The sequence below is a fragment of the Anolis sagrei genome, chromosome 5 (assembly GCF_037176765.1).
Source record: "Anolis sagrei isolate rAnoSag1 chromosome 5, rAnoSag1.mat, whole genome shotgun sequence".
In the NCBI taxonomy this organism is placed as follows: Eukaryota; Metazoa; Chordata; class Lepidosauria; order Squamata; family Dactyloidae; genus Anolis; species Anolis sagrei.
Genome location: NC_090025.1, coordinates 161,729,662 through 161,747,540, shown reverse-complemented (window position 1 = coordinate 161,747,540; position 17,879 = coordinate 161,729,662). Strand labels below are relative to the sequence as shown.

The following is a 17,879-nucleotide window of genomic DNA, read 5'->3' as shown; positions in this document are numbered from 1 at the left end:
CTGTTATAATTCTACAGTGATCAGATCGTATTTTCTGTTGTCTCTGGACATAGATACTTACATCAAGTAAAATAATTTTTAATTCCAGATATTTCAGCCATTTTGTTGTCTGAAATATTCTTCATTTTCTGATTGAAATGGCCTAATATCAAAACTGGGTTATAGCAACCATTGTTGTCTGCTGATAAAAGCTGTGCATTGATACTGGACAGTTTTCTGATTAATCATCTCTGTTTTTAGGATTATGACCTCTGCATCACCTGCTATAACACTAAAAATCATGAGCACAAGATGGAGAAACTGGGTCTTGGTATTGATGATGAGAGCAACAACCAACAGACAGCCACCACACAGAGCCCCGGGGATTCCCGCCGCCTGAGCATCCAACGCTGTATCCAGTCTCTGGTCCATGCCTGCCAGTGTCGCAATGCCAACTGCTCACTGCCATCCTGTCAGAAGATGAAGAGGGTTGTGCAACACACCAAAGGCTGCAAGCGCAAAACGAATGGAGGGTGCCCAATTTGCAAGCAGCTTATTGCCCTTTGCTGCTACCATGCTAAGCACTGCCAGGAGAACAAGTGCCCAGTGCCCTTCTGCCTCAACATCAAACACAAGCTTCGCCAGCAACAGCTTCAGCACCGTTTGCAGCAAGCTCAGATGCTCCGCAGGAGGATGGCAAGCATGCAGAGGACTGGCATAGTAGGCCAGCCGCAGGGGTTGCCTTCACCAACACCAGCTACACCAACGACTCCTACAGGACAGCAGCCACCGACCCCTCAGACCCCGCAGCCACAGCCTCCACCCCAGCCTCCCTCACAGCCACAGCCGCAGCCTCCAAGTAACATGTCTCCATTTAATATTTCAAGAATTCAACCTCCTGGAACTGTGTCTCAAGGCAAAGCTGGTGACCAGGTAACTCCTCCGACAACTCCTCAGACTGCTCAGCCGCCTATCCAGGGTCCTCCTGCAGCTGCGGTAGAAATAGCCATGCAGATACAACGAGTAGCAGATCACCAGCGGCAGATGGCTCATGGTCCTATCTTCCAGAGGCCAATTCAACACCCAAACCAGATGGCTCAAATGAATCCAATACAGCCGATGAGTGTTACACCACCTCAGATGGCCAGGGGTCCCGGTGGCCACATTGATCAAGGCATGGGACCAACGGGAATTCAGCAGCAGCCAGCTTGGGCCCAGGGAGGGTTGCCTCAACCTCAGCAGTTGCAGCAGGGAATGCAGAGACAATCGATGATGTCAATGGCCCAGCCTGGGCAGCCGATCAATATGTCCCCACAGCCAGGAATGGGTCAAGTACCAGGTGCAGCTCAGTCAAAAGCAAGTCCTCTGCCCCAGGCAGCCTTACAAAACCTGCTGCGGACTCTCAGGTCTCCCAGCTCTCCCATGCAGCAGCAGCAGGTGCTTAACATCCTGCATTCCAATCCTCAACTTTTAGCTGCTTTCATCAAGCAGCGGGCTGCCAAGTATGCTGGGAACCAGAATCCACAGGGCATGCAAGGGCAACCTGGAATGCCTCAGGGGCAGCCAGGGCTGCAGCAGCAACAGGCTATGCCAGGGCAGCAAGGTGTGCACCCAAATCCAGCCATGCAAAACATGAATCCAATGCAAGCGGGTATTCAGAGGCCCAGCATGCCCCAGCAGTCACCACCTCAGCAGCCTCCACCCCAGCAGGCTATGGGTGGAATGAATCCTCAGGCACAGCCAATGAACATGCAGTTCCGGGATCTCCTAATGAGGCGGCATCAAATGATGGAGCAGCAACGTCAGCAGCAACAGCAGCAACAGCAACAAGGTGCAGGCCCTGGGTTGGGTCCTGGCATGGCCAACCATAACCAGTTCCAACAGCCGCAGGGAGTCGGGTACCCCCAACAACAGCAGCAGAGGATGCAACACCACATGCAGCAACTGCAGCAAGGAAACATGGGACAAATGAGCCAGCTTCCACAAGCAATGAGTGCAGAAACAGGATCGAGCCTGCAGCAAGCTTTCCAGCAGCGACTACTCCAGCAGCAGATGGGATCACCAGCTCAGCCCAATCCCATGAGTCCCCAGCAACACATGCTCCCAAACCAGGCCCAGTCCCCACACTTACAAGGCCAGCAGATCCCATCGTCACTCACCAACCAAGTGCGTTCGCCACAGCCTGTCCCCTCACCACGGCCCCAGTCCCAGCCCCCCCACTCCAGTCCCTCCCCTCGGATGCAGCCACAGCCTTCTCCCCACCACGTCTCCCCACAGACCAGCTCCCCACATCCAGGACTGGTAGCTGCCCAGGCTAATCCCATGGATCAAGGGCACTTTGCCAGCCCGGACCAGAGTGCAATGCTTTCTCAGCTTGCAAATAATCCAGGCATGGCGGGTCTTCATGGTGCAAGTGCCACAGAACTGGGACTCAGCTCAGATAATTCAGACTTAAACTCAAACCTTTCACAGAGTACACTAGACATACACTAAAACACATTGTAGCATTTTGGGAGCAAAAAAAAACTTATTTTCTCAAGACTTTTTGTACTGAAGACAATTTTTTTTAATCTTTCTTAGCAGAACATTTTTCCCTGGAATACATCTGAATTCTGCAGCAGTAGTTTGTGGTTTTAAAACTACAAAACCAACTAAATGAACCTGAGGGACAATAGAATACAAAGAAAATATATTTTTGTTATGGCTGGGCTCATAACCAGTCCTTTTTCTTGTTTTTGTTTTCCCTTCGCGTGCGTTGGGGAGGTGCTTGGGAGGGGGGCAGTTATTTGGCTGCTGACTAAATAACTTCCTTCTCTAGCCTCCATTAGGTTTTATTTTTTTTAAATTAATGAAAATATGTAATATTGATAGTTATAATTTACTGAAGCAGATGGTTAACTTTTTCCCCTATTCTGTTTTTCCTCATGTCTACTGCAAAAAAAACAAAAATGAAACAAAAACAAAAATAGAACATTGCCTACAACTGGAGGACAAAAAGGGTGAATGTTGCTTTAAAAATACAGTGCATATATATATATATATAAATATATATTAAAGATAAATACCATTTTTTCCTCTTTGGTTGGAAAGATGTCAGTTCTTTTAAAAACTGTAAAATTATTAAGTAACCCGGTCTCCCTCCCGAAGTCTACTTTTGTCCTCCAAGAATTTTCTATACCAGAGTCTGAGCTTAAACTTCAAGTATTAAAATTTGTACATGTAGAGAGAAAACAACTTTTTTGCAAATACACGGGGGCAGCTGCCAAATGGATGTAGTATATATATTGTGGTTTGTTTTCTTGAAAGAATTTTTTGTTATTTTTACATCTAACAAAAGAAAAATAAAGAGGGTAAGAAACCATTCCAAGGGTATAATTTTAACCTGAGAGAAAATCCCTGGGGTTTCTTCTTTATGCTTGCTTTCTCTTTCCCTCCCCTCCCTTTTCCTCCTCTTCCATTTTCTGTAAAACTTGAAAATAGAAAGCAAAAAACCCTCAAAATGTTGTAAATCATGCAATTAAAGTTGATTACTTATAAATATGAACTTTCGATCACTGTATAGACTGTTAATTGATTTCTTATTACCTATTGTTAAATAAACTGTGTGAGACAGACTGGTTTTAATGCTTCCCTTCTTTCCCTACTATTGATACTTATTTAAAATGGGGAAAGAAGATGATGTGCTTTTGCAAAAAAAAAAATGTGGAAATCTATTTCATGTATTATATTGTTTTGTTAGGTTGGGGTTTTTTTTTAAACAAAAAGATGGGTATTTAGGCTGTAATGACAATTATAGCGTCAGTTTTACATAATTCTGCATTTGTTTCCACTTGCACAACTATTAAGAGTTTTTTAATATCCAAGTGTGATACTGTCTGCATAATTCAGATAGTACTTTGTTTTCAGGTATGCTAGCAGAACATGCTTTAGTGCTTTAGTGTTGTGGACATTGAAGCAGAATGAGATGTTAGGTGTTGTTGTAACATTAGATTATACCAATTCATGATTCAGCAGATTCATTAAGAGTTGGGATATAATTGAAATTTCAGACATGTCGGAAATATGTTAAGTCTAAGTGTGTCAATAACAGCTTTGAATGCTGTGAAAACTGAAGACTTTATCAAGTGACAGTCACTTGAAGCTTTTCATTCCCACTCACTTGGGTAGAATAATATCTAGCTACACCTAATGACATAAGGAATCTGCAGAGGCATTTTCGTTGCTGCTAATTTGGGTAATTCTGAGGATGTACAGAAGTTTTCATGTTAAGTACTAATACATAGATAGTGCCAATGCAAACTAGTAAGGATAAAATTTTCTAAATGATCCTCAGATTCTTGTATCCTTTTGTGGATTGGCTCAGTATCAAAGTCAGACTTTCATTCTGTATTTAGACTCTGAAACCCAGTGCTGGCACAGTTTCATTTTGGAATGGCAGAGAAATAGGCTGAACACCCAATTGTTCCAGAAGACAAAGGATAATATTTATACACTTTATTATAATGCTAAAATATTAAATTAATTACTAGTCATAAAGTCTCACTCCCAAACCAAGAGATAAGGTGTTAGTATTTAAAGATGTTCTAGAAATATAATAATGGTACTTCATAAAAATTGAAATCTTCAGCAACTACTAGTGTATAGTTTTTTACAAAGTTCCATTCTAGTAGTTGCCAAATATTTTGATTTAAAATGAACCCTCAGTCTACAGTCCAATATGAGCATGGCTTTACAATCTTTTAAGAGTGAATGTCCAAAATCATTAATAAGTTAGCTTCAGGTCAAAATGCATGTATTTATATTCTGCCTGTCTCCCAATATGAGACCCAAGGCAGCTCCCATGAGGAACCTACAATCCTAGTTCCACAACTGACTGTGAAGAATTTCAATTTAAGTGCTTTATGGTCCTGGATCAAAAGTAAAACAACTTTCCAGACACTCTTGACTTAACTGTACATTCAGAATTATCCAAATTGATATAACATATAGGTATGCAAATTTCTTCTCATGTAGCAATTAAGTGTCAGAAAATACTTGCCTTATTGTACCTTTTAAAATGCACATATGTTAATCTGTAGTCTTGTACATTGAAGGGACAGTACTTTTACAGGATATTTTATATTATGAAACTAGACATCACTGTAGTGTATAGTTTTTATAGAAAAAATACTGTCGAACTGAATATGATAACTCTTAAATTGTCTTGGACTGGATTTCAAAGCATACATCTTCTTTGTAATCAGCAATGTGATGCATTATTGTTGTACCTTCAAGTCATTTCTGAATATGGTGACTTTATCATGGGATTTTTCTGAGACTGAGAGAGTAATTTCCCCAATGCTCATTTAGTGAGTTTCCATGGCACAGTGGAGAGTCCCCAGAATCATTGATCTAGATATATCAGCAATTTGCAATAATGCTGAGTTCTTTAGTGTGCTTTAATGCAGTAGAATTACAATATGCCTAATGTTTTCGAGTCTATATTTAATTTTTGGTTAAGTAAAAACAAAGTTGGTAATTTCGTGCTGTAAAACCTGAAGTCTCAAACATAGATAAAATAGAGTTATCTAAAATGAAGTTATGTCTAAGGAGGAGATTATAATGATAACTTCCCTCCCTATGAGAGGTGAACATGGAGAACAGGTAGACACTTGTGTTCTAGAAAATTGGAGTTAATTCTAGTAGCCCCTTCACATTTGTTGAGGTTAGAGGGAAGGACCCTCACAAATGTAGGAAATTGCATTTTTTTAAAAAAATTGGAGAACACTTCTCTAGGAATCCTAGTTCCTCCAGTCTGACTGTGGTCAACTTCCAATGGAATAGGTTTCACTGAAGGACCTAGAGATAATATTAGAAAGGCTGACAGTACTGAATTGAATAACTTTGAAAGAAGTAGCATCTAATCAATGTGTCTCATTTTTCCCAACTGGGCCATAATATCAGGAAATCATTGTTTGTATATGTGTGTAACACATGCATATAGATGTAATGTACTGTATGACCACCCAAGACTATGCTGCCATTGACAGGTACTGGATAGTATTGCCAATCTATAGAAAGGCCTGCCAAATACATTTCTATATGAAAAGGCTTTCACTATCAAGGAAAGCAAGTCCAACCAATGAACACCAAGGAGTCCCGAGTTCTCCAGGAATGAACACACTACAGGTAGTCCTCAAGTTATAATCAAGATAGGTTCTGTGGGTTTGTTCTTAAGTTGAATTTGCATGTAAATCAGAACAGGTACATTTTAAAGTGCTGCAATTCACACATATACATAGATACATACATACGGATAGCATTGGGAAGGATTTAACACCCCCATGGTGTTTGTTTGCTGTCTGTGCCCCTGTTCAAAAAATTTCACCTCATTCTGTGCCTGTGATAATTGTGAGTTTGAAAAATTTGGCTTGTGGAAACAAAGATTGGTGATAAAGTTTCAGTGGAGACACCTTTTCCCCAGGATAACTCTTTCAGGAGTGAATTTCCCTTCAAGGTGTAGATTTCTGTCACTTCCTATTGTTTCACTCCCGTCCTTAACTGTGAGTCGTTTGTAAGTCTGACATTTGTAACTTGGGGACTTCCAGAATGTTCAGTATAAAGTGGACTTCTACATGCAGACAAGATCCTTCAATGGAGCAGTAACGGAAGCAGCATGCCATAGCTCCTCAATGGCACAGGAAAGGAAAGACTGGTTCAGTGACTAAAAAAGCTTTGATTTTTCACTGATATTAGTGCTACTGTATTAAGATAATTCCATTTGTACCACCCATGCTTCTTCCCCTGGCTCTGAGTAGCAGAACCTATAGGCTGAGATACTGTATCATGCCTCTGGAATAGAAATCTCCACCAGCAGATCATTGGTGAGTTTCCACTTGTGCTAATTGCACAGCACAGGTTTGAAGGCATGGGGCATCCTACCTCCCTCACCTCTGAATTTTAAGAAAGCAGCAAAAGGCCTGCATGCACCAGCTGCAGTTGTGTAGCTGCATGGGTCTTTGCTGACCACTGACTGGATACATCCTCTGGTGTCTTCTAATTTTATTTATATACAGGATGGTCATTATGCAAGGAGATATTGGATACCTACTGCTATAAGCAAAAAAAAAGGCCCATATGCACCATATGCTGCAGTTTAAGTGCTGCTGTATAGAAGAAAACACTGCTGGTATTATTTATTTATTATTATTTATTATTTGCACTTGTTAACCGCCACTCTCAGCCCGAGGGCGACTCGTGGCGGTGTACAGAACATAGAACATAAAAAAGACAACAGTTTACAATAGATCAAGACCATAACACAACATCTTACTAATACACAACTAATTAAACTAAAAATCCGCTTCGTCTTGTTTGGGGTCATAATCAATCTCATAGTCATAGTCCATTCCGGTGGTCATTCCAAAAACATAGCACTTAGTTGAAGGCCTTTTCGAAGAGCCAGGTTTTCAGGCCCTTGCGGAAGGCCATGAGGGAAGGCGCCTGTCTGATTTCAGCAGGGAGGGAGTTCCATAGCCGGGGGGCCACCACCGAGAAGGCCCGCTCTCTTGTCCCCGCCAGGCGTGCCTGTGAGGCAGGCGGGACCGAGAGAAGGGCCTCCCCAGATGATCTCAAGGTCCTCGTGGGCTCGTAGGCCGAGATGCGGTTCTCAAGGTATTTTGGGCCGGAACCGTTTAGGGCTTTGTAGGATAACACCAGCACCTTAAATTGGGCCCGGTAGCAGATCGGCAGCCAGTGGAGCTGGGACAGCAAGGGCGTTGTGTGCTCCCTGCGTCCCGCTCCGGTTAACAACATGGCTGCCGCGCGCTGGACTAGCTGGAGCTTCCGGGCCGTCTTGAAGGGCAGCCCCACGTAGAGAGCGTATAGAAGGTTAAGGCTGCATGAGTCACCAACAGGATCCCATCCATATGAGCCAAAGTGGGGAAAGTACCAGTTACACATAGGTTACTTTTAGTTGCTTTTTCAATAACATACTGCTTGTAACATCATACATTCATGTCACTTATTTTGTGGTGTAGCTGTGATTTAATTATTTCTTATAGTTGGGAGGAGTCTGATCTCAGTGCTTAGATATGTTTTGTACCACAAGTCAGAAGCTCGGGAGTATTCTGATTTCCTAAATATCCATTTATTTAAACAGTTTTTGAATAATGAGAAAACAAACTGTGTTTCAGTAATTAGAGGAGGAGGAGGTTGGAAGTGTAACTACCATAAATTACTTTTTCAAAATAACTAGCTCTGATAAGAGTGCAAGATTCTCCTTTTCATTCTTTTGTTTCTCTAGGTCAGCGATGGACAACTGTGGCCCTCTATAGGTTTTCAAATTGCTTATCCTGTAACTTTTGGCTAAAGTGACAAAATCTGAAGATAGTAGTAGTAGTAATAATAATAATAATAATAATTGGATCTGCATGCACTATTCACCGATACATGGCACAATCCTAGACAGTTGGGAAGTGTCCGATGTATGATGGAATACAAAAGTCAGCGTAGTGATCTTGTTTGCTGTGTATTAATTTTGTTATGTAACTAACTTCCAAATTCAGACTAACAGTTTTGGAGTACTATCCCCCTGACCTAATGATTGTGTTAAAAAAACCAAGTATGGATCATCAATGTTGCAATCCCAAGCAGCAGCAGGATTGAAGAGAAACAACTGGAAAAGCCGACACGATATGAGGATCGAATTCAAAGATTGGCACAAGCCAGTAAAGGTGATCCCAGTGGTGATCAGTACACTGGATGCAGTGCCTCAAGACCTTGGCCTTCACTTAAACCCAACCGGTGCTGACAAAATTACCATCTGTCAGCTGCAAAAGGCAATAATAATAATACTCTGATCTGCAAGCAATATTCGCCGATACATCACACAGTTCTAGAAACTTGGGTAGTGTCCAACGTGTGATCCAATGCAACAGCCAGCATAGTGATCTTGTTTACTTCATACTAATCTTGTTATGTTTCTAATAATAATAAAAAATAATAATACAGCTGGAGGAACACAGTTATGCACAAGAGGGGGTTGGGATGGTTTCTGCTACTTCCACAACTGAAACAACACAATATCCGAGCCATGGTGGGAAATAAAACTCAAAAGGAAGCTGTAGCATCCCTAATATTAATCTGCCCTGTGGCTGAGTCTCTGATATTTGAAATAAACGTCATAGACTACATGAAAGACCAAATCTAGTCACATCATTAATCCAGACTATTCACATTATAAACTACATAATTCATAATGACCTGTAAATAGGATGAAATCAGGGAAGGGATGGTGTTTACTAAAAAAAAAAAAAACTGCCCTAAAGGGAAACCCACCAGAAGGAAAGCCAGTTCTAAATCCGGGGGGGGGGGGGGGGGGGGGAGATAGGGTGGGATATAAATAAAGTATTATTATTATTAAGCAAACTTACAATTGTTTCTATCCCACTTTTCACCGACAACACTAAAATGTAGGGTTGCTTCATTCTGCTCACAAAAACATTAGCCTGGCATGGTGTGTGTGTGTGTTGTTGTACCATCCCAAACTCAAGATTTCTCTACCTGGCTTCCACCATCATCCCTCCTGTGTCCAGGTGAAATTTGAGATTCTTCTCGGGCTAAATGATAGTATGGTTTATTTAACAAAAGTGTTTTGATTTAACAATATCTGAAAGAACTGGGTCTGCCAATGCCCTATTACAGCCATATTTTCTTTCCTTACTAGACACGTTCCACAATAGTAATCCTATTTAATCTCTGTCTAGAACTGATATTTTCAAAAGACTTGATTTCAGGGAAGCAAGCAACAGAAGAGGAACAAAAGAAATGTCAGAGTGCTGGTTTTCCCGAAGTATTATTGTCTAAAGCAGGCATGGGCCAACTTTTGGCCCTCCAGATGTGTTGGACTTCAACTCCCACAATTCCTAACAGCCGGTATGGGAGTTGGAGTCCAAAACACCTGGAGGGTCAAAGTTGGCCCAGGCCTGTATTGGAGTCAATGTTATTCTAGGTTCAATGTATTGTCGAAGGCTTTCATGGCCAGAATCACTCAGTTCTTGTGGGTTTTTTCGGGCTATATGGCCATGTTCTAGAGGCATTTCTCCTGACGTTTCGCCTGCATCTATGGCAAGCTTCCTCAGAGGTTGTGAGGTATGTTGGAATTAGGAAAATGGTTTATATATCTGTGGAATGTCCAGGGTGGGAGAAAGAACTCTGATATGTTAGAGCTAGGTGTGAATATTTTAATTGGCCACCTTGATTAGCATTTGATGGGCTGGCAGTTTTTAGTGTGGCTTGTTAGTGTCTGGGGGAATCCTTTGTTGAGTGGTGATTAGCTGTCCCCAATTGTTTCCTCTGGAGTTTTCCTGTGTTTGAGTGTTGTTTTGCTGTTATAATTTTTGGAGTTTTTTTAATACTGGTAGCCAGATTTTGTTCATTTTCATGGTTTCTTCCTTCCTGTTAAAATAGTCCACATGCTTATGGATTTCAATGGCTTCTCTGTGTAGCCTGACATGGTGGTTGTTAGAGTGGTCCAGCATTTCCGTGTTCTCAAATAATATGCTGTGTCCAGGTTGGTTCATCAGGTGCTCTGCTATGGCTGACTTCTCAGGTTGAATTAGTCTGCAGTGCCTTTCATGTTCCTTGTTTCATGTTTGGGCAATGCTGCATTTGGTGGTCCCTATGTAGACTTGTCCACAGCTGCATGGTATATGGTAGACTCCTGCAGAGGTGAGAGGATCCCTCTTGTCCTTTGCTGAATGTAGCATTTGTTGGATTTTCTTAGTGGGTCTGTAGATAGTTTGTACGTTGTGTTTCCTCATCAGCTTCCCTATGTGGTCAGTGGTTCCCTTCATGTATGGCAAGAACACTTTTCCTCTGGGTGGATTTTTGTCTTTACTCTTGTGGCTTATTCTCAGTCTTGCAGCTCTTCTGATGTCTGAGGTGGAATATCCATTGGCCTATAAAGTCCAGTTTAGGTGGTTGAGTTCATCTTGGAGGAGTTATTCTACTTTGCCTGATTTAAGCTCAATTCTGCTATAATAACAACAACAACAACAACTCTTTATTTATATTCTGCCCTTCTCACCCCGAAAGGGACTCAGGGCGGATCACAGCACACATACACGACAAACATTCAATGCCACTTTTGTACAGACAATACACAGATTGACAGAACAGAAGGGAGGTGTTGTTGACTCAGTATCCAGCTGCTTTGTGCGTATGTGCCAAGGAAGGTGAGTCTAGTCACAGGGGTTGCTGTTGCTCCATTCTCTATGACAAAGAGCCGTCAGGACTTCCTCCTTCCTTTTTGGTTGCCCAGTATTTTCTGATCTTCTTTCTTTATGGCGTCGTAAAACACCTCCCCCACTTTTAGTGGTACCTAATTTCTCTAATTACAGCCAAAGCTGTTTTCGAACTGCTTAGGTAAACAGTGAGCAGGGGCTGACAGTCAACCGCTCACGCCGCCCTGGGGCTTCGAACTTCGATCTAGTTGCTGGTGATTTATTAGCTGTGCTAAACCTCCGGCCCTATATATATATAGCCTTGTACATCCATGGATTTTAGTATCCATAAGGGACCTTGAAACAAACCACAGCAGAAAACAAGAATCTATTACCAAAAATATAAATGAGGATAGTTCAGAAAATACAAGGTAGAGGTGGAAATAAAGAATGGGGCGAAAACAGTAAAAAACATGATAGCAGCAACCCAAGCAACAGTAGCCTTATAGAATAGAAAAAGCAAAGGAAGCTGGAACTTTTTAAAATGGTATGAATATTTATCAAATTATATTCTTCAAGATGACATCACTTGAAAGAAAAATTAAATATACAAATGGATATCTAAGGAGAACTGGGAGTAGAAATGGAAAGGGCTTATAGCCAGAGTAAAAGGGAAAAACATATGGAACGAATCGGGCAATAATCTTTGAGCTTGAACAAATAAAATAATACAAAGAGCAGAGGTACAACAGGAATCATCAGAATGTTGTGGGAATATATAGCACTTTTTGTAATAGCGACCGTGACAATATTATATTTAGGTTGTTGTAGGCTTTTTTTGGGCTATATGGCCATGTTCTAGAAGTGTTCTCTCCTGACATTTCACCTGCATCTATGGCAAGCATCCTCAGAGGTTGTGAGGATGCTTGTCATAGATTAAGGTGAAACGTCAGGAGAGAACGCCTCTAGAACATGGCCATATAGCCCGAAAAAACCTACAACATCCCAGTGATTCCAGCCATGAAAGCCTTCGACAATACAATATTACATTACATCTATATATATATAAATGCTCTGTGCATAATTAGTACCTTAAAAACAAAAGAACCAATGAAAGAAATCACACCAAATTTGGTAACAAAACATCTCACTACACAAGGAGTGACCATCACTCAAAAAATTGATTTTGTCATTTGGGAGTTGTAGTTGCTGGGATTTATAGTTCACCTACAATCAAAGAGCACTCTGAACGCCACCAGCGATGGAATTGAACCAAACTTGGCACACATAAATCCCATGACCAACAGAAAACACTAGAAGGGTTTGGTGGGCATTGACCTTGAGTTTTGGAGTTGTAGTTCACCTACATCCAGAGAGCACTGTGGACTCAAACAATGATGGATCTGGACCAAAGTTGGCACAAGCACTCAATACACCCCAATATGAACACAGATGGAGTTTGAGGAAAATAGTCCTTGACATTTGGGAGTTGTAGTCACTGGGATTCACAGTTCACCTACAATCAAAGAGCATTCTGAACCCCACGAATGACAGAATCGGGGCAAACTTCCCACACAGAACCCTCATGACCAACAGAAAATACTTAAGGCCACCCAGCCCAACTCCCTTCAGCAAAGTAAGAAAACATGATCAAAGCCCTTCTGACAGAGAGCAAGCCAGCCAGAGATATAGATAGATATATGATTCACACACACATATATGACATAATATCAAAGATTTGAAAGGACTCCTAACGAAGGACAATGATATGTTGCATGTTCCAGAGTAGACAAACTAAACAATATCTACTTCAACACTGACAAAGAAACAAAAAAACTGTTTACCCACAAGCAAAAGAAATTTTATATACGAGGAGTATTTTTTAAGTAAGGTCCGTTTTGTTGTAGACACTAGTAGTTTGCGCGCATACCACAACGAGAGCGTGCGTTGTGTACCGGCATGCCTCGGGAACAACTGTGCTCAGTTTCCGCTCTGTATCTAACCTGTACGGTTCTGTTCTGTGCTTTTAAAATGTTTGAGACTATCAACTCACCCTCCGCATGTGAGGTTCACTCAGTGATACGGTTTTTGTCAGCAAAGAACCTGCCTGCTGCAGAAATTCATCGACAGATTTGTGAAGTGTATGGTGATACCGTTATGAGTGAAAACAAAGTGCGTAAGTGGGTACGACAATTCAAAGATGGCCGTGACGTCCATGATGAGGACTGCTCCGGTCGCCCTTCTTTGATTACAGTGAGCTCTTGGTTATCGGAGCAGGTGGCAAGTTTTTATGAAGAGGGTATTTTAAAATTGGTTCAGAGGTATGATAAGTGTTTGAACAAACTTATTTATTATTTATTATTTATTTATTTACTTTATTTCTATACCGCTTTTCTCAGCCCTCAGGCGACTCAAAGCGGTGAACAACATCAGTACAAAATATCACAAAACAAGTATAGGGCAATTAAAAACAATTATCACATAAATCATTAACATCAGTATAACAATCATTAGCGCCTCAACAGTAAAATCAGAATCCAGTCTTGTCATCCATTATTCCATATTCCTATGTTCAATAACACTGTTTAATCAAATGCTTGTTCGAACAGCCAGGTCTTCACTTTCCTCCGAAATGCCAGCAGGGAGGGGGCCAATCTGATATCTGCAGGCAGGGCGTGCCACAGCCGAGGGGCCACCACTGAGAAGGCCCTGTCTCTCGTCCCCGCCAAGCGCACCTGTGATGCAGGTGGGACCGAGAGCAGGGCCTCCCCAGATGATCTTAGTGTCCTAGTGTCCTAAACTTGGCAACTATGTCGAAAAATAGAGTGAAGTATGTACTTTCTGAAAATAAATTTACTTTTTTGAAATAAACTTTCGTTGTGTACTTACGTTCAAACGGACCTTACTTAAAAAATACCCCTCGTAAATCAGAAACCAACACTTTCTCTTTACTTTATTTTTCAGATCACCAGACTGGGCCACAGCAACGCGTGGCAGGGGACAGCTAGTTTATTTATATAACCTGTGTATAACTCTTTGCTAATCTGTTATCTAAAGATCCAAATATTCCAAAACCCAATATTGTCCACATATTATGATTAGGATTAAATGAGCCCTACACAATGGGGCTCCAGCAAAGGATCGCCGCCTTGTCGGGGCGCTGGAGCTTGAGCACCTCAATGATGTCATGAGCGAAACCGTGAAGGGCCACCCAAGACGGGACGGTTGTGGCAGAGAGGTCAGACCAAGCGTGATCCCTGGGGAAGGCAATGGCAAACCACTCCAGTATCCTTGCCAAGAAAACTAAATGGACCAGTACAACCAGAGATATGTCGGTATGCCATTGGAAGATGGGACTCCCAGGTCGGAAGATGGCCAAAATGCTACTGGGGAGGAGCAGAGGATAAGTTCAACTAGCCCCAGATGTGATGACGCAGCTAGCTCAAAGCCGAAAGGAAGGCTAGCGGCCGACGGTACTGGAGGCGAACGACGAATCCGATGCTCTAAAGATCAACACACCATAGGAACCTGGAATGTAAGATCTATGAGCCAGGGCAAATTGGATGTTGTTATTGGTGAGATGTCAAGACTAAAGATAGACATTCTGGGGGTCAGCGAACTGAAATGGACTGGAATGGGCCACTTCACATCAGATGACCACCAGATCTACTACTGCGGACAAGAGGAACATCGAAGAAATGGAGTAGCCTTCATAATTAATAAGAAATTCGCTAAAGCGGTGCTTGGATACAACCCAAAAAATGACAGAATGATGTCAATTCGAGTGCAAGGAAAGCCTTTCAACATCACAGTGATCCAAATATACGCCCCAACCACAGCTGCTGAAGAAGCAGAAGTAGATCAGTTCTATGAGGATCTGCAGGACCTACTGGATAATACACCAAAAAGAGACATTATTTTCATTACAGGAGACTGGAATGCCAAGGTGGGAAGTCAAATGACAACTGGGATCACAGGCAAGCATGGTCTGGGAGAACAAAATGAAGCGGGACGCAGGCTGATAGAATTCTGCCAGGAAAACTCGCTGTGTATAACGAATACTCTCTTCCAACAACCTAAAAGACGGCTTTATACATGGACCTCACCAGATGGTCAACACCGAAATCAGATTGACTACATCCTTTGCAGCCAAAGGTGGCGGACATCCATCCAGTCGGTGAAAACAAGACCTGGGGCTGACTGTAGCTCAGATCACGAACTTCTTATTGCCCAATTTAGAATAAAACTAAAGAGATCAGGTAAAATACACAGACCAGTTAGATATGATCTCACTAACATTCCTAGCGAATATACAGTGGAAGTGAAGAACAGATTTGAAGGACTAGATTTAGTAAACAGAGTCCCAGAAGAACTATGGACAGAAGTCCGCGACATTGTTCAGGAGGTGGCAACAAAGTACGTTCCAAAGAAAAAGAAACCGAAGAAGGCAAAATGGTTGTCTGCTGAAACACTGGAAGTAGCCCAAGAAAGGAGGAAAGCAAAAGGAAACAGTGAAAAGGGGAGATATGCCCAGTTAAATGCGCAATTCCAGAGGTTAGCCAGAAGAGATAAGGAACTATTTTTAAATAAGCAATGCATGGAAGTGGAAGAAGACAACAGAATAGGAAGGACAAGAGACCTCTTCCAGAAAATTAGAAACATTGGAGGTAAATTTCAGGCAAAAATTGGTATGATAAGAAACAAAGATGGCAGGGACCTAACAGAAGCTGAAGAGATCAAGAGAAGGTGGCGAGACTATACAGAAGATCTGTATAGGAAGGATAACAATATCGAGGATAGCTTTGACGGTGTGGTGAATGAATTAGAACCAGACATCCTGAGGAGTGAGGTTGAATGGGCCTTAAGAAGCATTGCTAACAACAAGGCAGCAGGAGATGATGGGATCCCAGCTGAACTGTTTAAAATCTTAAAAGATGATGCTGTCAAGGTGATGCATGCCATTTGCCAGCAAATATGGAAAACACAAGAATGGCCATCAGACTGGAAAAAATCAACTTATATCCCCATACCAAAAAAGGGAAATGCGAAAGACTGCTCCAACTTCCGTACAGTGGCCCTTATTTCTCATGCCAGTAAGGTAATGCTCAAGATCCTGCAAGGAAGACTCCAGCAATACATGGAGCGAGAGTTGCCAGATGTTCAAGCTGGGTTTAGAAAAGGCAGAGGAACGAGAGACCAGATTGCCAATATCCGCTGGATAATGGAGAAAGGCAGGGAGTTTCAGAAAAACATCTACTTCTGCTTCATTGACTATTCTAAAGCCTTTGACTGTGTGGATCATAATAAATTGTGGCAAGTTCTTGGTGGGATGGGCATACCAAGCCACCTTGTCTCTCTCCTGAGGAATCTGTACAAGGACCAAGTAGCAACAGTCAGAACTGACCACGGAACAACAGACTGGTTCAAGATTGGGAAAGGCGTCCGGCAAGGCTGCATACTCTCACCCAACCTTTTTAACTTGTATGCAGAACACATCATGCGATGTGCGGGGCTGGATGAATGCAAAGCTGGGGTGAAAATTGCTGGAAGAAACATTAACAACCTCAGATATGCAGATGACACCACTCTGATGGCCGAAAGCGAGGAGGAGCTGAGGAGCCTTCTAATCAAGGTGAAAGAAGAAAGCGCAAAAGCCGGGTTGCAGCTAAACGTCAAAAAAACCAAGATTATGGCAACAAGAATGATTGACAACTGGAAAATAGAGGGAGAAACCGTGGAGGCCGTGGCAGACTTTGTATTTCTAGGTGCAAAGATTACTGCAGATGCAGACTGTAGCCAGGAAATCAGAAGACGCTTACTTCTTGGGAGAAGAGCAATGTCCAGTCTCGATAAAATAGTGAAGAGTAGAGACATCAGACTTGCAACAAAGATCCGCCTAGTCCAAGCCATGGTATTCCCTGTAGTCACCTACGGATGTGAGAGCTGGACCTTAGGGAAGGCTGAGCGAAGGAAGATCGATGCTTTTGAGCTGTGGTGTTGGAGGAAAGTTCTGAGAGTGCCTTGGACTGCGAGAAGATCCAACCAGTCCATCCTCCAGGAAATAAAGCCCGACTGCTCACTGGAGGGAAAGATACTAGAGACAAAGCTGAAGTACTTTGGCCACATCATGAGGAGACAGGAAAGCCTAGAGAAGACAATTATGCTGGGGAAAGTGGAAGGCAAAAGGAAGAGGGGCCGACCAAGGGCAAGATGGATGGATGGCATCCTTGAAGTGACTGGACTGACCTTGAGGGAGCTGGGGGTGGTAACGGCCGACAGGGAGCTCTGGCGTGGGCTGGTCCATGAGGTCACGAAGAGTCGGAGACGACTGAACGAATGAACAACAACACACAATGGGGAGGGATTCAGGCCTGGCCAAGCCTCTCCCTCAGAAAGGGGAGTTAATAATGGCAAGTTAATGCAGCCTGCCCTCGCTGTTTGTTTGTCTATGTCGTGAATACGAAGCCAATGAAGCCGGAACACAAAGTCCAGGTGACCTTTCCCTCCCTCCCTTTGCCCCCTTTGGAGCCATTCTCATACAACAGAACTGAGGGACCATGACCGTTTTCCTTTCAAGGGCCAAAACCAAATTGCTTGGACATCCTCCAAACGTCTCTTCAACCTTTAGCGAGGTCAGGAATACAACTCCCGAAATGCTTTGGGGCAGCGGGCGTGTGGCTTCCTCCCTCCCTCGGA

The 17,879-nt window shown here is 42.6% G+C and overlaps 1 protein-coding gene across 1 annotated transcript in view; it reads left to right on the top strand.

The window, feature by feature from the left end:
• EP300 (E1A binding protein p300) overlaps positions 1–3,593 on the top strand; it is an 86,824-nt gene extending 83,231 nt beyond the window's left edge. Inside the window, exon 31 of the mRNA XM_060777112.2 lies at positions 241–3,593. Within this exon, the coding sequence (XP_060633095.2) occupies positions 241–2,472 (2,232 nt within the window). The 3' untranslated portion in view covers positions 2,473–3,593. The remainder of the gene's footprint in view (positions 1–240) is intronic.
• The last annotated feature ends 14,286 nt before the right edge of the window (positions 3,594–17,879 follow it).